This window comes from Pediculus humanus, genomic scaffold (assembly GCF_000006295.1).
Source record: "Pediculus humanus corporis 1103172108285 genomic scaffold, whole genome shotgun sequence".
Taxonomy (NCBI): domain Eukaryota; kingdom Metazoa; phylum Arthropoda; class Insecta; order Psocodea; family Pediculidae; genus Pediculus; species Pediculus humanus.
This window is the reverse complement of record NW_002987854.1, coordinates 37958-54309: the sequence shown is the minus strand read 5'-3', so window position 1 is coordinate 54309 and position 16352 is coordinate 37958. Positions and strand designations below refer to the sequence as shown.

At 29.3% G+C, this 16352-nt stretch overlaps 2 protein-coding genes across 2 annotated transcripts in view; one reads left to right on the top strand and one right to left on the bottom strand.

The window, feature by feature from the left end:
- Positions 1-6126: 6126 nt before the first annotated feature.
- Positions 6127-10365, top strand: Phum_PHUM523740 (inositol triphosphate 3-kinase C, putative; the record flags this gene model as incomplete). Its single annotated transcript, XM_002431332.1, has 8 exons — positions 6127-6910; positions 7487-7681; positions 8092-8267; positions 8536-8741; positions 9133-9278; positions 9367-9483; positions 9592-9662; positions 9826-10365. 8 exons carry the CDS (start codon positions 6127-6129, stop codon positions 10363-10365), a joined length of 2235 nt encoding a protein of 744 aa, XP_002431377.1.
- Positions 10366-14105: 3740 nt separating this feature from the next.
- Positions 14106-16352, bottom strand: part of Phum_PHUM523730 (endothelin-converting enzyme, putative) — a gene marked incomplete at both ends in the record, with an annotated part of 2973 nt that continues 726 nt past the window's right edge. The window contains 6 exons of the mRNA XM_002431331.1: positions 14106-14282; positions 14369-14750; positions 14829-15010; positions 15092-15550; positions 15707-15907; positions 15999-16210. Of these exons, the coding sequence (XP_002431376.1) occupies positions 14106-14282; positions 14369-14750; positions 14829-15010; positions 15092-15550; positions 15707-15907; positions 15999-16210 (1613 nt within the window). The remainder of the gene's footprint in view (positions 14283-14368; positions 14751-14828; positions 15011-15091; positions 15551-15706; positions 15908-15998; positions 16211-16352) is intronic.

Here is a 16352-nt window from a genome sequence, read left to right as displayed (position 1 = left end):
AAGAATCTAGTTTTGTTTTTTTTTTTTTTTTTCTTTAAATACTGTCATGAATAATGATATCTTGATATGAGTAATGGAAAAAAAAAACAAAAATTTTTTTCTTTCTCTCTTTCTTACTCGAACCGAATCAAAATTGTGTGTCAATTTTCATTCGTTAAAGTTTTTTTGTCTTTTATAATTTCTTTATTGGCAATTTAATGATCAAGTCAAGTTTTTTATCTTTTACAAATAGAATTTTTCTGAATTAATACATTTGAAATAGTATAAATAGTTTTTACCCTTTCTTATCTATTCGTCTTTCCTGATCCCCTTTTGTTGGAAAGTTTTTGCTTAAATATTTTCAATAATGTAATGTCTGTGTGTGTGTTTGTTTCTTTTTTAAACTGCATGTGTCATGTAAATAAATTAAATCTGTTTTATAAATTTAAGAAAGAAAAAATAACAATTTTTCATTGTAGTCGAATATTTGAGATGAATTTTAAAATGGAAAGTTTTTTCTTCTTTTTTTTTTTTATTAATGACATGGAAAATATTTTTACTCGATAATTTTTCTTTTTTTTTCAATCTTTGTGTGTGTCAATTATTTAGCTTATAAAGGGAAAAAGAAAACAAATGAAATTATTACAAAGAAGCTTTGATTAATGATTTTCAAGGTCTTTAAAATCCTCATAAATTTGTGGGGGGGGGGGGAAATGGTCTCGGTTGTTAATGAGAAAAATTGTTAATTTATATATATCATTTTTGTTTTTTTGTGTGTATGTGTCCATGTGTGTGTCTGTGTGTCCCCATGTGTGTGTGTGTGTGTCAGTGTGTTTGTGAGAAAAGTACTTGCCAAGGAAATATTATCAATTTTTATTGTGTGTCGATTAGTCATTGTTTTTTTATTTTATTATTTTCACAACCTGTAATCTTTATCATTATTATTATTATTACTTTTTAATATCATCATAAATTTACATCTTCTTACATCTCGAACAAAAAAAAGACAAAAAAAAAGAATAAAATTTGACATTGCTACCAAAACTTCACAGCCTTGATTTTCAAAAAAATTAATTAATTCAAAAAAAAAAAGAAAATCTATAATGATTTTTACATACAGCTAAGTGAGTGACCTTAACCGTTACAATATCATAAAAAAAATTTTTTTTTTTTACTTTTTGAGTCATTGAGTTAATGTTATGTTGAATGGCTTAGGTCAGTGTTGAAGTTCACATTTAACGTTTTAGAGCCAAAAAAAATTTTTTTTTTTTTTTATTGTTTTTTTTTTTTTTTTTAATTTGGGATGAACCGTTTAAATTTATTTATTTATTTATTTTTTGCCATGGAAATAATAATAATAATAATAACAAATAATAATAATAATATTAATAATTTTAATTAGATTTGAATAATTAAACAAACAAATAAACAAACAACAAAAAAATTTCACTCGCGGTCTTATCAAACAATAATGTTTGATATTAAACAACATTTTTTTACATTATTATTATTATTATTATTATTATTATTATCAGGGTACAAAAACCGGTTCTAAGAATAATAATAATTATTATTATTATTATTATTGACTATTGAGTAGTGATTAAAACTAGTTTTATTATAAATTTTTGACTTTGGAAAATTTTTATGTATGCTTTTCTCTCTCTCTCTCTCTCTCTCTCTCTCTCTCTCTGTTTTTTTTTTTTTTTAAATTTTACACGTGAAAATGTTGGGGAAAATAAAACAAAAAAATTTGTTTATTCTTTTTGTGAAGGGAAAAAAAATTAACGTCCTTATTTTTTTTTTCTAAGAAAATTGTCCGATTTCGTTTAATGTCATTTTATTTATTGGTAGTAGTAGTAGTAGTAGAGAGGCGGGGATTCTAAAATAAAAAATAATTTCATGAAAACCTTGAAAATCTTGTTAAAAAAAAAAAAATAATAAAGTTTTCAAGCTTTAAATAATAATAACAAATAAATTCGTTTTTTTTTTTTTTTTTTGTTTTCTTCTGCTATAAATTTATATTTATATTAAGAACCTGTACGTACGTATAAGCTATTCGGGTAATTCTGATAAACGCTCTCACGCAGAAATGCAATTATTTGCATAAAATTTTATTTGTGTGCAATAAATGCATGCATGCATGCAATCTTTTGCACAAATAATCGTGCATGTTTGTTTTGTGGAGAGGAGAGGAGAGAGAGAGAGTGTGTGTGTGTGTGTGGAGAGAGAGAGAGAGAGAGTGTGTGTGTGTGTGTGTGGAGAGAGAGAGAGTTAAAAATTTTTCTCATTGTTTTCGTGTTAAAGATTATTTATTTTACGTTTCCTAAGAGTTTTGTGCCAGGATAAAAAAAAAATATAGGTCAAACACACACACACGAGAGAGTTTTCTTAAAACCGAGGGTAGAACTTAAATGCATGTTTCGTAGGAAAAACATACGAGTTGTAAATAAGTATTAATTATTACCGAGAAAAGATGATTGTTCTATTTTTTTCTATTTTGTTAAAGAAAGCCAATGTTATTGATATAAAGGTTACTCATGATAATTTATTGGATTATTTTTATTTTTTATTTTTTCCTTGCGTTTGGCGTGGGGTTGGGGGTGGGGGTGGGGGTGGAGGAGAGAAATGGAAGAATGGAGGATTTTTTTTGCGTTATTGTAATGACTTTGAAAGAATTTTAATTTATCATAGTCAGTAATTGTAGTACATCCTGGTCGGTTATCAGACGGGAATGATAATAATCCGATCGGAATTAAATTACTGTAAATTTTCTTTAGGTTCGAATGTAAAAATGCTTTCAGGTTTATTTATTCCTGCGTAACACGGTGATATATATATACATTTTCGTTATTTGATTTTTCCTCTTGTTTCGTTTTCTATAATTTTCCCGCCCGCGAGAAGAAAAAAAAAAGAAAGATAAAAATTGGAAAAGTTTGAGGTGGAAAATTTTGCGTAACGATATCATCAATGAAAAACGTAGCCACATTGCCACATACAAAGTAAAGAAACAAACAAACGTAATAATTGTATGCATTGAGGTCTTTGAATGTTATTTATATGTAAGTTTCGTATTATTATTATTATTATTATTTTTATTGGATATATCACGTGGTGGTTGTAAATGTGTTCATTTATATTTATTATTGTTTTATTTTTTTTTTTTCCGGATTCGCAAGTAATTGTTTGTTGTGCAAGTTTATTTTATTTTTTATTTATCAACTTGTTTTTATTTTTTTATTTCTCTCTCGTAATCTTTTAGTACGAAAGCAAGCGATAAGAGAATATTTTTATTATTATTATTGTTGTTGTTGTTATTATTATTATTTCTATAATTGTTATTATTATTATTATTTATTTCGAACGTTGTTGTTGTTGTTGCGACTGATTTATAGACCTTATTCTTCTTCTTCTTTTTCTTTGCACGTCGTCTTTGGCAATTTCATTTTGCGTGAAAATCGGTAACGGTTTAATTGCCCTATTCCGACAACCTCGATTTCGAGATATTAATTAATTAATTTTTGGCGATGGTGTCACACATACGAAATTGAGTCTGATACTATATACCAAGTGATTGTTTCATTAATCATTTTCCCGAGGGATTTCGTGGGGAAACGTTTTTCTTAACTTGTTTTTACAAAGTTTTATGCGACTTCATTCTCGTTATTATTATTATTTTTCTTACACATTTTTTTTTTTTTTTTTTTTCATTCGCTCCGCGTCGAACCCGATTTCTCACAGGTATAATGATGCATTTTTAAAAAATTTTATGGTGTTGTAAAATTTTTTCCCCGGGAAAAAAAAAAAAATTCAGACGCCTTTCGCATCTCGTTACGACTGATTTTTTTTGCGGTTTTTTACTTGTTTATTCTACTTTTTAAAAATTTTAAAAAAATGCATTCGACTGTAACGCCACAACTGTAGAAAAAAGTGTTTTGTGTGTGCGTGCATTTCTATATGAATATCGTTCGATGATAAATTGAATTTTTTTATATGTGCAATTGAATGACAAATTTTTTTTGTGCGATAGCCTAAACAAAAACGTTTAAATTATTAGCTCGATTGCAAGGAATATCATTTTGATATATCACGTTGTAAAATGTATGTAAAAAAAAAAAAAAAAAAAACGTTGTTGTTTTTTGTGTTTTTTCACTTTGCACGAAATCGTTTCGGGTATCTTATTAACCACAATCAAACGAACACAGCAACAAACCGACGAACAAGAGCAACAATACGAATCGACAGCAACAATTTTTTTGCGAATATCTTAAAAAGTCGTATATCCTTTATGGTCGCCATTCAGTTTTTTTTTTTTTTTTTTTTTTTATCGCATTTATTAATAAAATTTTTTTTTTTTAAAAAGGTTAGCGATGGTTAAATTATGTAACAAATTCGCAATCAATTATATCGATTCGACGACTTTATATTTGCCAAAAAACAAAAAAAAAAAAAAAAAAAAAAAGATTCGGGGATTTCATTATGCAAGAATCCTTGCAAAAAAATGTAAGAATGAGAATTTAGAACGTGAAATCCACTTTCTTTTTATTATTATTATTATTTACGCGTACATAAATTCACGTCCGTTATGTTTTTTTTATTCTTTTCTTACAATTGTTCTTCTCCCGCTCTTTTGAAAAAAAAAAAGAAAAGAAAAGAAAAACAAAGGAAAACGTGCGAGTACGTTGTTTTTTTTCCTTTTTGGTTAAAGTGGCAGAAGAAATTTTTTACTAAAAACCAAGTAGATAACTCTCGCGAATGGGTGATACAAAATTAACATGAAAAAAAAAAAAGAAAAAAAAAAAAATCTATTCATGTGGGTGATTCATAACATAGTGTTATGTAATGCAGTTATTACACCTTCGATCGTTAGTTACGAAAAAAGTAACAGTGATTATTAGTATACAAGTACTCGAGGCGTCGTTAGGTTTTAAAGCGGCTTTGATATAATTACAGGTAATGTTTAATGTTAATGCCTGAACTTTGAACCGCGAAATAAATTTAAGTCAAAAAAGAAAGAAGAAAAAAAATCGTTTGATACTCGTAATTACGCCGCGTTAAAAAATTTCTCCGCTTCGAAAGCAAAGAAGTAACGCATTAAAAAAAATGTTTAAAAAAAAATTGGAAAGTTTATAATTAAAAGTCGGCTTATTATAATTTGTCGGAGACTTGGAGAAGGTGACTGTCAATGTTGATCATGATCAACACGTCGCACACTTAAATCTTTTCCGGAAGTTGGATATAATCCAAGCAAAGCATAAAATAACCGGAAATAAATAAAGAAAATACACGTCGATCCTCGTTAAACCCACTAATGATGATGACGATTAAGCAGACGACCACGCGCGACATTCGAAACCGATCAAACTGCAGCAGGCGTGTAATAATAATAATAATAATAATAATAATAATAATAATAATAATAATAATAATAATAACACTACATTCCTGTAGGTCAAAGTTGCGTTTCCATTAAACTTTACGACGAACCTGAAGGTTATTCGAATCGTAAATAAAAATTTTTTTAATATGCGTTTCGGAATTTGATGATTCATATAAACGCCTCAAAGATTTTCCCACAACTTCGGTATTTAAAACTCATCGGCGGCCATTTTTTTTTCTTTTTTTTTTTTTTTCTACCGACATTATATTTGAATAATAATAATAATAAACTCGACTTGGGAATGAGAAAGTTTTTTTTTTTTTTTCGTTTAAGACTTCCTTCCTATTTTTTTTTTTTTTAATATGATTTGTTTTTGGCTCGGTCGGTTTATTTTCTCAACAGCATCAACAGCAGCAACAGCGGTTTCGGACCATTTGATTTTTTTTAATTATCCGATGCCCACGCTCGAGTCGACAACGAGTAAAACTTTTTTTTTTTAAATGAATCACTTTTTGAAATGCGTAGATTTAAATTTTTTTTTTTTTTTTTATTGGACATATTAGTCGATCGTTAAAAATATTTAAGAGTAAAATTTATTATTATTATTTTGTTTCAGGAAGTTTAGCGGAAAATTCTTTTTCCCACACAACTACAGGCACATATACACACACAGATCCGACAACGGAGAAACAACAACAGCAACAAGAAGAAGAAGAAGAAGATCCTTTCGAGAAGGGGGAATGGTATTATTTTGTAAAGAAAAGGGCATGGGAGATTTCACCAATATTGAATCCGTTCCTACATTTCGTATTGGAAAAAAATGCGAGGATAGAAATTTCGATTTGTTCAACGAGGGAAACAAAGTCGGTCGGTACGATGATGGGAGAAACGATGAAAACAAATCCACGGTTACGAACGGGATAAAAAAATTTATACCGTACAACGCGAACAAACTGAGTTTTTTCGGAGAAATATCGAAATTTCAATTTTTCGACAATATAAACAATAAGGGAAAGCGAAAACCGGACCACGATGCCGACGTCGACAAGAGAAAAGAAAGCGAAAGGAAAAATTTTTTTTACGAAAGCGACGACACGGAAGATGTACAATATAGAAACGGAGTCACCGGAAAATACGTCCAGGGAAAGTTCGGCGGCAAATACGTTACCGGAAATAGTAAATACGTCAACGATGAAAGCGGGGGAAAGAGGGAGTACATCAAGGGTAAAAATCCATTTAGCAAAAAATTCATACAGGGTACGATTTATGGGAAAGACGTTTCGGAGAGTGTCGGATTGCGTTCGGTCGCGGTGGGTACCCGTGGAAAATCCGACGATAATTTCACAAAGTCGTCGTCGGACGTCATCAGTATTACGAAAAAACAAGAGGAAGATGAGGTTTCGTTGTTTCCGTTGCAAAATCAAGTCGGCGGACACACTCGTCTCTTGCTATTGAATCAAAGCACCATATGTAAGCCTTTGAATCCAAGAGAATTGGACTTTTATCGAAATCTTCCTAGAGATATACAAATTTTCGTACCTGAATATAAAGGTGAGTCGTTTGCCACATTAAATTTTCGTCATCGTGAGCCGCGTGAGTTTTCAAAGAAAATAATCATCCAATTCGAAACGGGACGGAAATTTTCGGACGAATGAAATATCAACATAACAGGTTTTTTTCTTTTTCTTCATTTTTTTTTTTTTTTTTTTTTTTGTTGATTTATTCGGGTAATAAGGAAAAAAGATGAAATACTTGTTTTGGCAAACAAACAAACAAACAAACAACAACAACAACAATCTAGGGCCTAATAAAAAAAAAAAAAAAGGGGGGGGGAGGGATTTTAATTAAAAAACAATCAACCTCTTAAATTTATTTTAATTAAAAGATAATTTTATTTAAATCATTAAAAATAATAATAATAATAATAATAATAATAATAATAATAAAATTGATTAATGAATTGTTATTAACCTTGTCTGATTGATAAGTTATTTATAAAGAAATTGGAAAAAAAAGGGGGGAATCCCATTTTTAAGTAATTCGAATATATTTTAAAATAAAATATCGTATAACCTTTTAATAAAACCTTTTGACCTTTTTAACCTTTTAACCTTTTTTCGTTTTCAGGCGTTATGCAAGCTACTAATAGCGGGTCTATTAAATTGGATAAAAGATACAGTCCGAATTTTCAAGACGAAAGAAATAAATCCGCGGCGAAGAGAAAAAGGGACAACGTTCTCAAAATGAAAGTTCACAAGAAAACGGATGTGGATATCATAGGGAATGGTGGTTCGACGTCTTTGGACAGCACAAATCGACAGTGTATCCTTTTATGCTTTTTTTTTTAAATTCAATCACGTTTGTGATCGTTATGTAAAAAATATTTTGATGAAGAAGAAGAAAAAAAAAAAAAAAACTCACGCATGCAGGCACGCAACACAAAAAATCTCCGGTCTCGAATCCGTGCCTGAATGTATATATTAAGTGTAAAATGTCCTTGAGCTTTAACCTCCTGGAACGTGTTTATTTGTTCAAGAAGTTACTTGGCAGATTTTACGTTTTTTTTTTTTTTTTTTTTTTTTTTTTTTTTTTGCATTCATTCCGATTTCCCCCCGTCTTTGGGAAATCTCTTCGAATTTTCTTTATTTATTTCGAAACGTTCGAATCCGTTCGATAATTTGCAAGAAAGAAGGTGTTTTTTTTTTTTTTTTCTTAACCAACCTCGATGACAGATTTCTTATTGTTAGAAAATATAACTTCGAGATATCGTCAACCGTGTATTCTCGATTTGAAAATGGGTACTCGACAGCACGGTGACGATGCGTCAGCGGAAAAAAGAACGAAACAAATGGCAAAATGCGCTTCGAGTACTTCGGCAAGGCTCGGAGTAAGATTGTGCGGAATGCAGGTTAGTCATATATATGACGTTGTCAAGTTTTCTTTTTTGTAATTATCAAAGGGAATAATAATAATAATAATAATAAAAATCACTCGGAACGTTGATTGGTTGAAACCGAGATGATATAGTTATTAATACAATAGGTAATCGTTATAATTCTGGTTTTTATCCGTATCATTTTATTTTTCACCGTAAAAAAACAAAAAAAAAACACTTTGAGCACGACGAGATAAGTCAAATTTATTATTATTATTATTATTATTATTACTACTTTTAGGTGTATCAAGCGGATACGGATCATTACATGAAAAGGGACAAATATTGGGGTAGAGAATTGGACGAACAGGGTTTCAAAACGGCACTCCACAGGTTTTTCCACAACGGGTATCAACTCCGTAGTCACGTGATAAAAAAAGTTTTGACAAAATTGGAACAATTAAGACACGTTATTGAAAAACAAACGAGCTATCGGTTTTATTCATGGTTAGTTGATTTACACGCAAAACAACAAAAAAAAAAAGTAATTTAATAATCGAGAGCGAATCGATTAATCGATTTCGGTCATTACTCATATATGCGCTAAACGTAAAAAATGTGTCAAAAAGAGTATAAAAAAAAAAAAAAATGCGCGTAAGTCATATCATCATGACGTCATCACGACAAAAGAAAATTGTGGGGGCTCCCCCGCAAGGTGAATGAGATCCTCCAAACGTTTGTACAAAACTTTTTGAATAATATATAAATAATTATATAATATTAAATAAATAAAATGAAAAAAAAAAATAATGTTTACTTAGCTTAAATAAAAATTAAAGTTTATTATCATCATCATTATCATTTTATTATTATTATTATTATTTTTTTTTTTTTTTAGTTCCCTGTTAGTGGTTTACGAAGGTTTCGAAGAGGAGTGGAACGATTATCCGGGAGTTAATAGTCTTTCATATCAAAATCAACTTGTGGTTCCTCGTGGTATAGAAGAATGTACGAGACATTCGGAAGGGAGCAGGGATGCCAACGGTAATTTTCCTTTTTTTTTTTTTTTTTTTTTTACTTATGTTGTTCCGAAACGACGAAAATTCTATTTTATTTTATTTTATTTTTCCAGGGAGCAGTTACGATGCTGACAATTCAAATTCATCCGCGGATAATATCGGATTGGATGACGACATAAGTAAGGATTCTCATCAGAGAGGATTCGGGGAAGCTGCAGCGAGAGGATCCGGTAATTATTTCCGGTTTCAAGCATTAAGATCAATCACTAACGACTCGTAATGTCCTTTGACTTACGTTAATTATTATTATTATTATTATTATTATTTTCTTTTTTCAGGTTTTCTACCGATATCGGAGGAAACGATGTTTTTAGACGCCAATTCCTGTCGCGAAAATAGAAATTGGAAGGTTTGTGTGAATTAAAATGAAAATTTAAAAAAAAAAAAAAAATACAAAATGGCGACGTCACGATAACAATAATAATAATAATTTGTTTTTGTGCAATGAGTGACGTACAGTTATTTCGATTAATCGATTTTTTCTTTCTGTTTTTTTTTATCGTTTCGTAAAGGAATATTCCTCTGGAATGGAAGATTTATCAGCTTCCAGTTGTTCTTCCGACGTCGACGTCAATTTGGGTTCGGCGGCAAAAAGGTCACGACAGCATTCGAAAGATTCGTCGTACATAGACACGGACACGGAATTGGATCTCCGTCAACTTCAACTTTTTTACAATTCATCGGATTCGGAATCCGGACCGGAAGTGTTGATGAGAAAATCTAAACATTCCGACGAGAAATTATTATTATCATCATCGTCATCATCTCAGTCTCAAAAGAAGACAATTCCAAAGGAAAACGTGGATGGCGTGGATGATGATGTGGATGACGACGACGATGATGATGATGATGATAACGTTGACGTTCGAATGATTGATTTTGCTCACACGACGTTTCACAAACTCGGATCCGCCGGAAATGAAAGAGTCCATCACGGTCCCGATGGGGGATTCCTAACAGGTTTAGACAGTCTCAAGAGGCTTTTATGTGAGATATTACAAGAGACCGAGAAAAAAAATTTTTTTTTAATGGAAAATTACCTCGACGTTTAAATTATTATTATTATTCAATATCACACAATGTTTACACTCACACACAAACACACTCAAACACATACACACACGTTCAATCAATCACTCACACCCCCTCCCCTCTCCTCCCATCTCACCTTTTTACGAATCCTTACTACCATTAGAAGAAGAAGAAGGAAAAGGGATGCCCACGTGATCGTGCGCATTCGTTTCACATGAAAAAAAAAAAAAAAAAAGAAGAAAACTAAAGAAAAATCCACGACGATAATGATACGGGATCTGGGATCTCGCGTGCTGGTTTTCCTTTTAAAAAAAAAAAAAAAAATTGAAAATTTTTCATAGCACGCGAGAAACTCGGAAATTATTTTATTCAAATGAAAATTTTTCCCCACTCGGAAAAATCGAAAAAAAAAAAAAAAAAAATTATTTTTGTTGTACCTTGTACCTTTAAATTTTCAGCAAATTTTCCAGGTTTCCCTCCCTTTTTTTTTTTTTTTTTTTTGTTTATCCAACATTCCCGTGATCCGAGAGACAAAACATGGCGTTCGACGTTTAAAAGGTAAGAAAAATGTTTAAATATACTACTACTAACCATTTGTACTAAAAAAAGAAGAATGCGAGGAGGGGTAAGGGGCGGTAGGGAGGGAGGGAGGAGGGGCGAAACGATTATTTTCCATAAAAAAAAAGTTTTCTCAGGACACAATGCATTTTTCATTTATTTTTTCTTAAACGCGCGCGGAAAATGATTTAAAAAAAATTCCGAACGATTCTAGAATTTTTCTTCCGGCAATCGAAAGCGGTTTTTACGTAAAAAGAAAACCGACTTTTCCAGTTTTGTTATTCCAGGACTCGTTTAAATACGTCACGGAACGCAAAAATTGTTTTCGCAAAAAAAAAAAAAATTTTCCATACGTGTTAGCGTGCCCCCAAAAAATTTAATTAAATCATCTCCTCGAAGCAAATTTTTTTTTTTTTCTTTCCAGTTATCGTTTTTGCGCATTATTTTATTATTATTATCATTATTATCATCATCATCATCTTATTAAAATGCAATAATTTAAATTTTAAATTTGCTTGAAGCGCGTTTAAATGAATTGGCAACAATTCGTTTAATTTACAAATAAATAACGCGGAGTAAATAATTTATTATTATTATCATTATTACGTATTTGAAAACGTTTTTTTTTTTTTTACACGTTTCGTCGATTTATTTATTTATAGATACACGTGTATGTACACGCACTCACGCATGAATCGCCATTTTTGTTTTTAAAAAAAATGTCCGAACGTGTAAAATAAAATTTTTCTCACGGTTACCATTATCATCTCATCGATTACGGCCCATGAAAATCCCATGTATCATCGTTTATTATTATTATTATCATCATCATCCGATAAATCGATAAATCAATCAATCAATGAAACGCTTAGTAACTCTGACTGACTGACTGCGTAATAATTACGGGAATTACTATTATAAATCGATCATTCCTTTCGTAGTTTGTTTTTATATAAATAATAATAATAATAATGATGACGTATAGAATTTATGTATATGCATGTATTTATTTATTTATTTATTAATTAATAATTATTTGAATGAAATTTTTTTTATTAAAAAAATCAAACACGAACGCGTCGCATCCATTTTTTTTTTTTCTTTTTTTCCTGGAGAAATTTTGGAATGAACACACTTATCCCCTTTCGCCCCCCCGCCCCCGATTTTTTGATTTTTTTATAGGTTTCGTATCGTTATTAATTAATATTAGGTGTAGGTATATAATGTTTTATATGAAAACAAAATGGCGGAAGGTTAGTAACCCGTTCGGTGGGAGGGAAAGAGAGGTCAAAGTTGAAAATAGGAAAAGAAAAAAAAAAAATTTTTTTTGAAATAAATAATAAGTACGCGCGCGTTTTTCACGTGACGGGTATGATGATGATGATGATGATGATGATGATGATGATGATGATGATGATAATTATTATTATTATTATTATTTTATTTATTTAACTTTTTTTTTAAATGTTGGCACCTAAAAAAAAAAACTCGCGTAAAAGTTTATTCTCATTCCTTTTTTTTTTTTTTTTTTTTTAGTATTTTGTCTCGCCCTCCTTTTCTAGTCTCCTCCCTTCGCCTCTTCCCTTCTCTTCCTCCCCCTTCTCTCTCTCTCTCCCCCCCCCACACAAATAACAAAACAATTTATTTAATTTTTTTATTCTATTATTTGTTACCGTAATAATTTTTTTTTTTTAATTTTTGAAACGAAGACATGACGACAACATTGATAATAATAATAATAATTTGCGCGACTCATAAAAATTGTTATTATTATTAATTATTATTATTATCATTATAAGGATTTTCGTTATAATGTAATTATAATGTAAATATATACACGTGTATCGAAAAATATTTAAAATCAACGTTGATGTGGAATAATAATTATTAACTTATAAATTTTTTATAATAAATCAATAATAATAATAATAATAATAATAATAATAATAAACGTATCGTTAATAATAAAGGAAGGGGGTTAAGGGCTTCCAAAAATAGAAAAAAAAAAAAATTATTTTATTATCATTATTAGTATTAATATTATTGAATTTATCAAATCGTAAAAAAATAGATTTCCAGAATCATTCCAGGATTTTTATCACTATTATTATTTTTTATTTTATTATTATTATTATTATTATTATTATTATTATTAAAATCTTGGAAATTGAATTTTCATTTTAATTTTGAACTTTGACCCACTGCGTATCACTTGTTTTCTCTCTCTCTCTCTCTCTCTTTCTCTCCATCCAAAATTTTAATCTTGATCATTCCATGAACTGGAAATGATTTTAAAATTTGCTTTTTGTAGTTTTATTATTATTATTATTATTATTATTATTATTATTTTGTAATCGCAATATTAATTATTAATTTGAGAAAAAATAAATAAATAAATAAATGTGAATATGAAATTTTTATGTTAAATTTTTAGAGTACAAAAAAAAAAATTAATTAAATAAATAAATAAATTTTAATTTAAATAAATTTTTTTTTTTAATGTTTGTTTCGTCCATAAACATAAACATAATGGAAAACATAATTTCTTTTGTTTTTCTGTTTGTTGTTTGCCGATCGTAACAATAAAAATTATTTGTTTTATTTGTTTTTTTTTTTGTAAAATCAATGCCAAAACGACGTAACAATAATAATAATAATAATAATAATAATAATTAAATATTGAGATTTAAGATTGGAATTTTCAATTAAAAAAAATAAACGACAATAATAATAATAATTATAATTTTAATTAAAAAAATTTTTTGACGCGTAAATAATTTATTTACAAAATTATTATTATTATTATTATTATTATTAACAAATAAAGTTTTATTATTATTATTATTATTAAATGCGTCGCGTCGAACGAACAAAAAAACTTTTTTTTTCACGTCATCTGCATGTTGTTGTTGAGATCATACATAAATTTTTATTTTATTTTTTTTTTTTTTTCATTAAATTTATTAATTATTTATTTTAATAAATAAATAAAATTTTATTGTTAATTAATTTATTTATTAATTTGTTATTACAAAATGTGTTTGCACGAATTCGTAGGTTGTGAACAATCAAATGATTCGGAAAAACTTTTCAATTGTAATCTGACAAGTTGCAACCTGAAAAAAAAAACAAAAAAAAAAAAAGAAAATCAATCGGAGTGGGAGAGAGACAGAGTGGGAGTTTCCGGACGTGACAGGTAAACTTACAGTTTTCTTCCGTCTAAACTATTTCCGGTTGTGTTTTGTTTATCAATTTCTTGTACAGTCTTAACGTTAAATAAACTTTGTCCGTAGGCGATGTAAAAAAGACTTTCGTCATCGAAATCTTCCAATCCGGCTTGATGTATGTGTTCGACATCCGACGTAGATTTCTTCATCGACTGACCAGGTAAGAAAAATTATTATTATTATTATTATTATTATTATTACGTAGTTAATTCAAAACTTTAAAAGTGTAAATGCTTACTTTAAATGCTTGTTTAACGGCTGATATTTCCGTGAACGTTTTTAAAATCGTCCTGTTTGATTTTTCAAAATCCGTTTCGATATTATTATTAATTTGTAAATCGATCAAACATTTCAATTGATGATCGATCGATACCATCGATAAATTAGCAACCAAACTTTGAGTGTTTATGAGGGAACCGTTATAAGAATACAATCCCGAATACATGAAAAGTGACGATACCAAAGCTTTCGATATTTCAACACCGAACGTACCGTATAGTACCGGAATAGGATATTCAGGTTCGTAATAAGGTTTATTTAATAATTTTTGTGGTATTATAATTTTATTTTCCGACGGTACAAATTCTACTTTTGATTCGGACGAAACTAACGATAACCACCTTAAAAATTAAAAAATTTTTTAAATATTATTTCCGGTTTGATATTTTTTCTCATGTTTATTATTAAAACATTAGTACCTGTATTCGCTTTTTGGATTCACGTAACTCCTTCTATTATTTTCTTGTAAAAATGACACCCCGTATAAAATATTTTGAAAAAAATTATTTTTCTGTACGTAAAGTTTCGAATAATATTCTTCTAATCGTGACGAATCTAAATAATCGTTTGGAAAACCGATTTGTATCGTCGTTCCGTTCAACTGTAAATAATCATCATCATCGTTATTAAAACCCGTTCGAATTAGGTTTTATGATCCGTTCTTTTGAACGTTACCTCATACCTTCGATATGAAATGTTTGTACAGTTCCAAATCAACCCATTTTGCTTTCGTTATACTTTCTCTTATTGTCTGACGAACCGTTTTAAATATTTGACCAATTATTTCGTTATTTTTATCAGAATCCGTTCGAAATGATGAATTTTCAATTTGTGCCGCCAAACCCGCATCCATGAATTTTTGCAACGTTTTTATGCAGAATTCCCAACGTTCTAATAAATTTGTCGCACCTGTCATTTCTCGCACGTACACCGAATAAATATCTTGAAAATTTTGACTCAGGTACGGTAAATATTCTTTAACCAAATTCCATATGACGTAATTATTCAATGCGCTTCTATCAGTCGTCGCTATTATGTTTGATATTTTCGTCAGATATTTTGCCGATGTTAAAAGTATTTCAGTGTCGGAATTTATGTTTTCCTTGTGAAACATGGCGTCTAATATTTCGTGCAACGGAACCTGAAATTTTAAAAAAGTAGGAATGTTTAGATAAATACGCGATCGTTTTGTTTTCCATTGCCTAAACTGCATAAAATCAGATTGATTACGTAAGAAAATGCATTTTTATGTTTGTGTATAAATATATTTATAAATGTTAATTGATTTTATTATTACCGAAGGCGCTGACATTTTTAAATCGTTTATCGTGTGTATTTCGTGATTGAAAACATTTTCTAATTCTTCATTCGATGGCGTGGCTTCGGCAATTCTCCTTTCGAAATAAAACATGTCTTCGGAAAATGAATTTGCATCTATCGAAGTGGCACCCAATTGACGTGCAACGTCTTTCATGTAACGAATGTAACTTAAAGACATCTAAATTTAACGAATAAATTTATTTAATCATAAATGCAAGTTTAATTAAATGATGATAATAATAATAATAATAATAATAATAATAAAGTACCCGATCTTGTTTTTCTCTATAATAATAACTTTTATCGGGGAGTCCGAGTCCGGAAGGTGTCAGGAATAAAATATTTTTACTCGCGTTACGAGGATCTGCGATTGTCGATATGGAAAAAAATGGTTTGACGCCATATTCGTTATGAAGATTAACTAAAGTTTTACTAAATTCCCAACTCAATACTTGAAAATTTCTTAATACGTTCCAACCACCTAAAATGATGATAATAATAATTGAAAAATAATCGTTCGGCTAACGTTTTGATTAAAGGTTTGAACGTTTAAATCCGTTAAAAATTATTTTTAAAAAAAATTTTAAATATTGATTTATGTTTGATGATTTTTTTTAAAATTT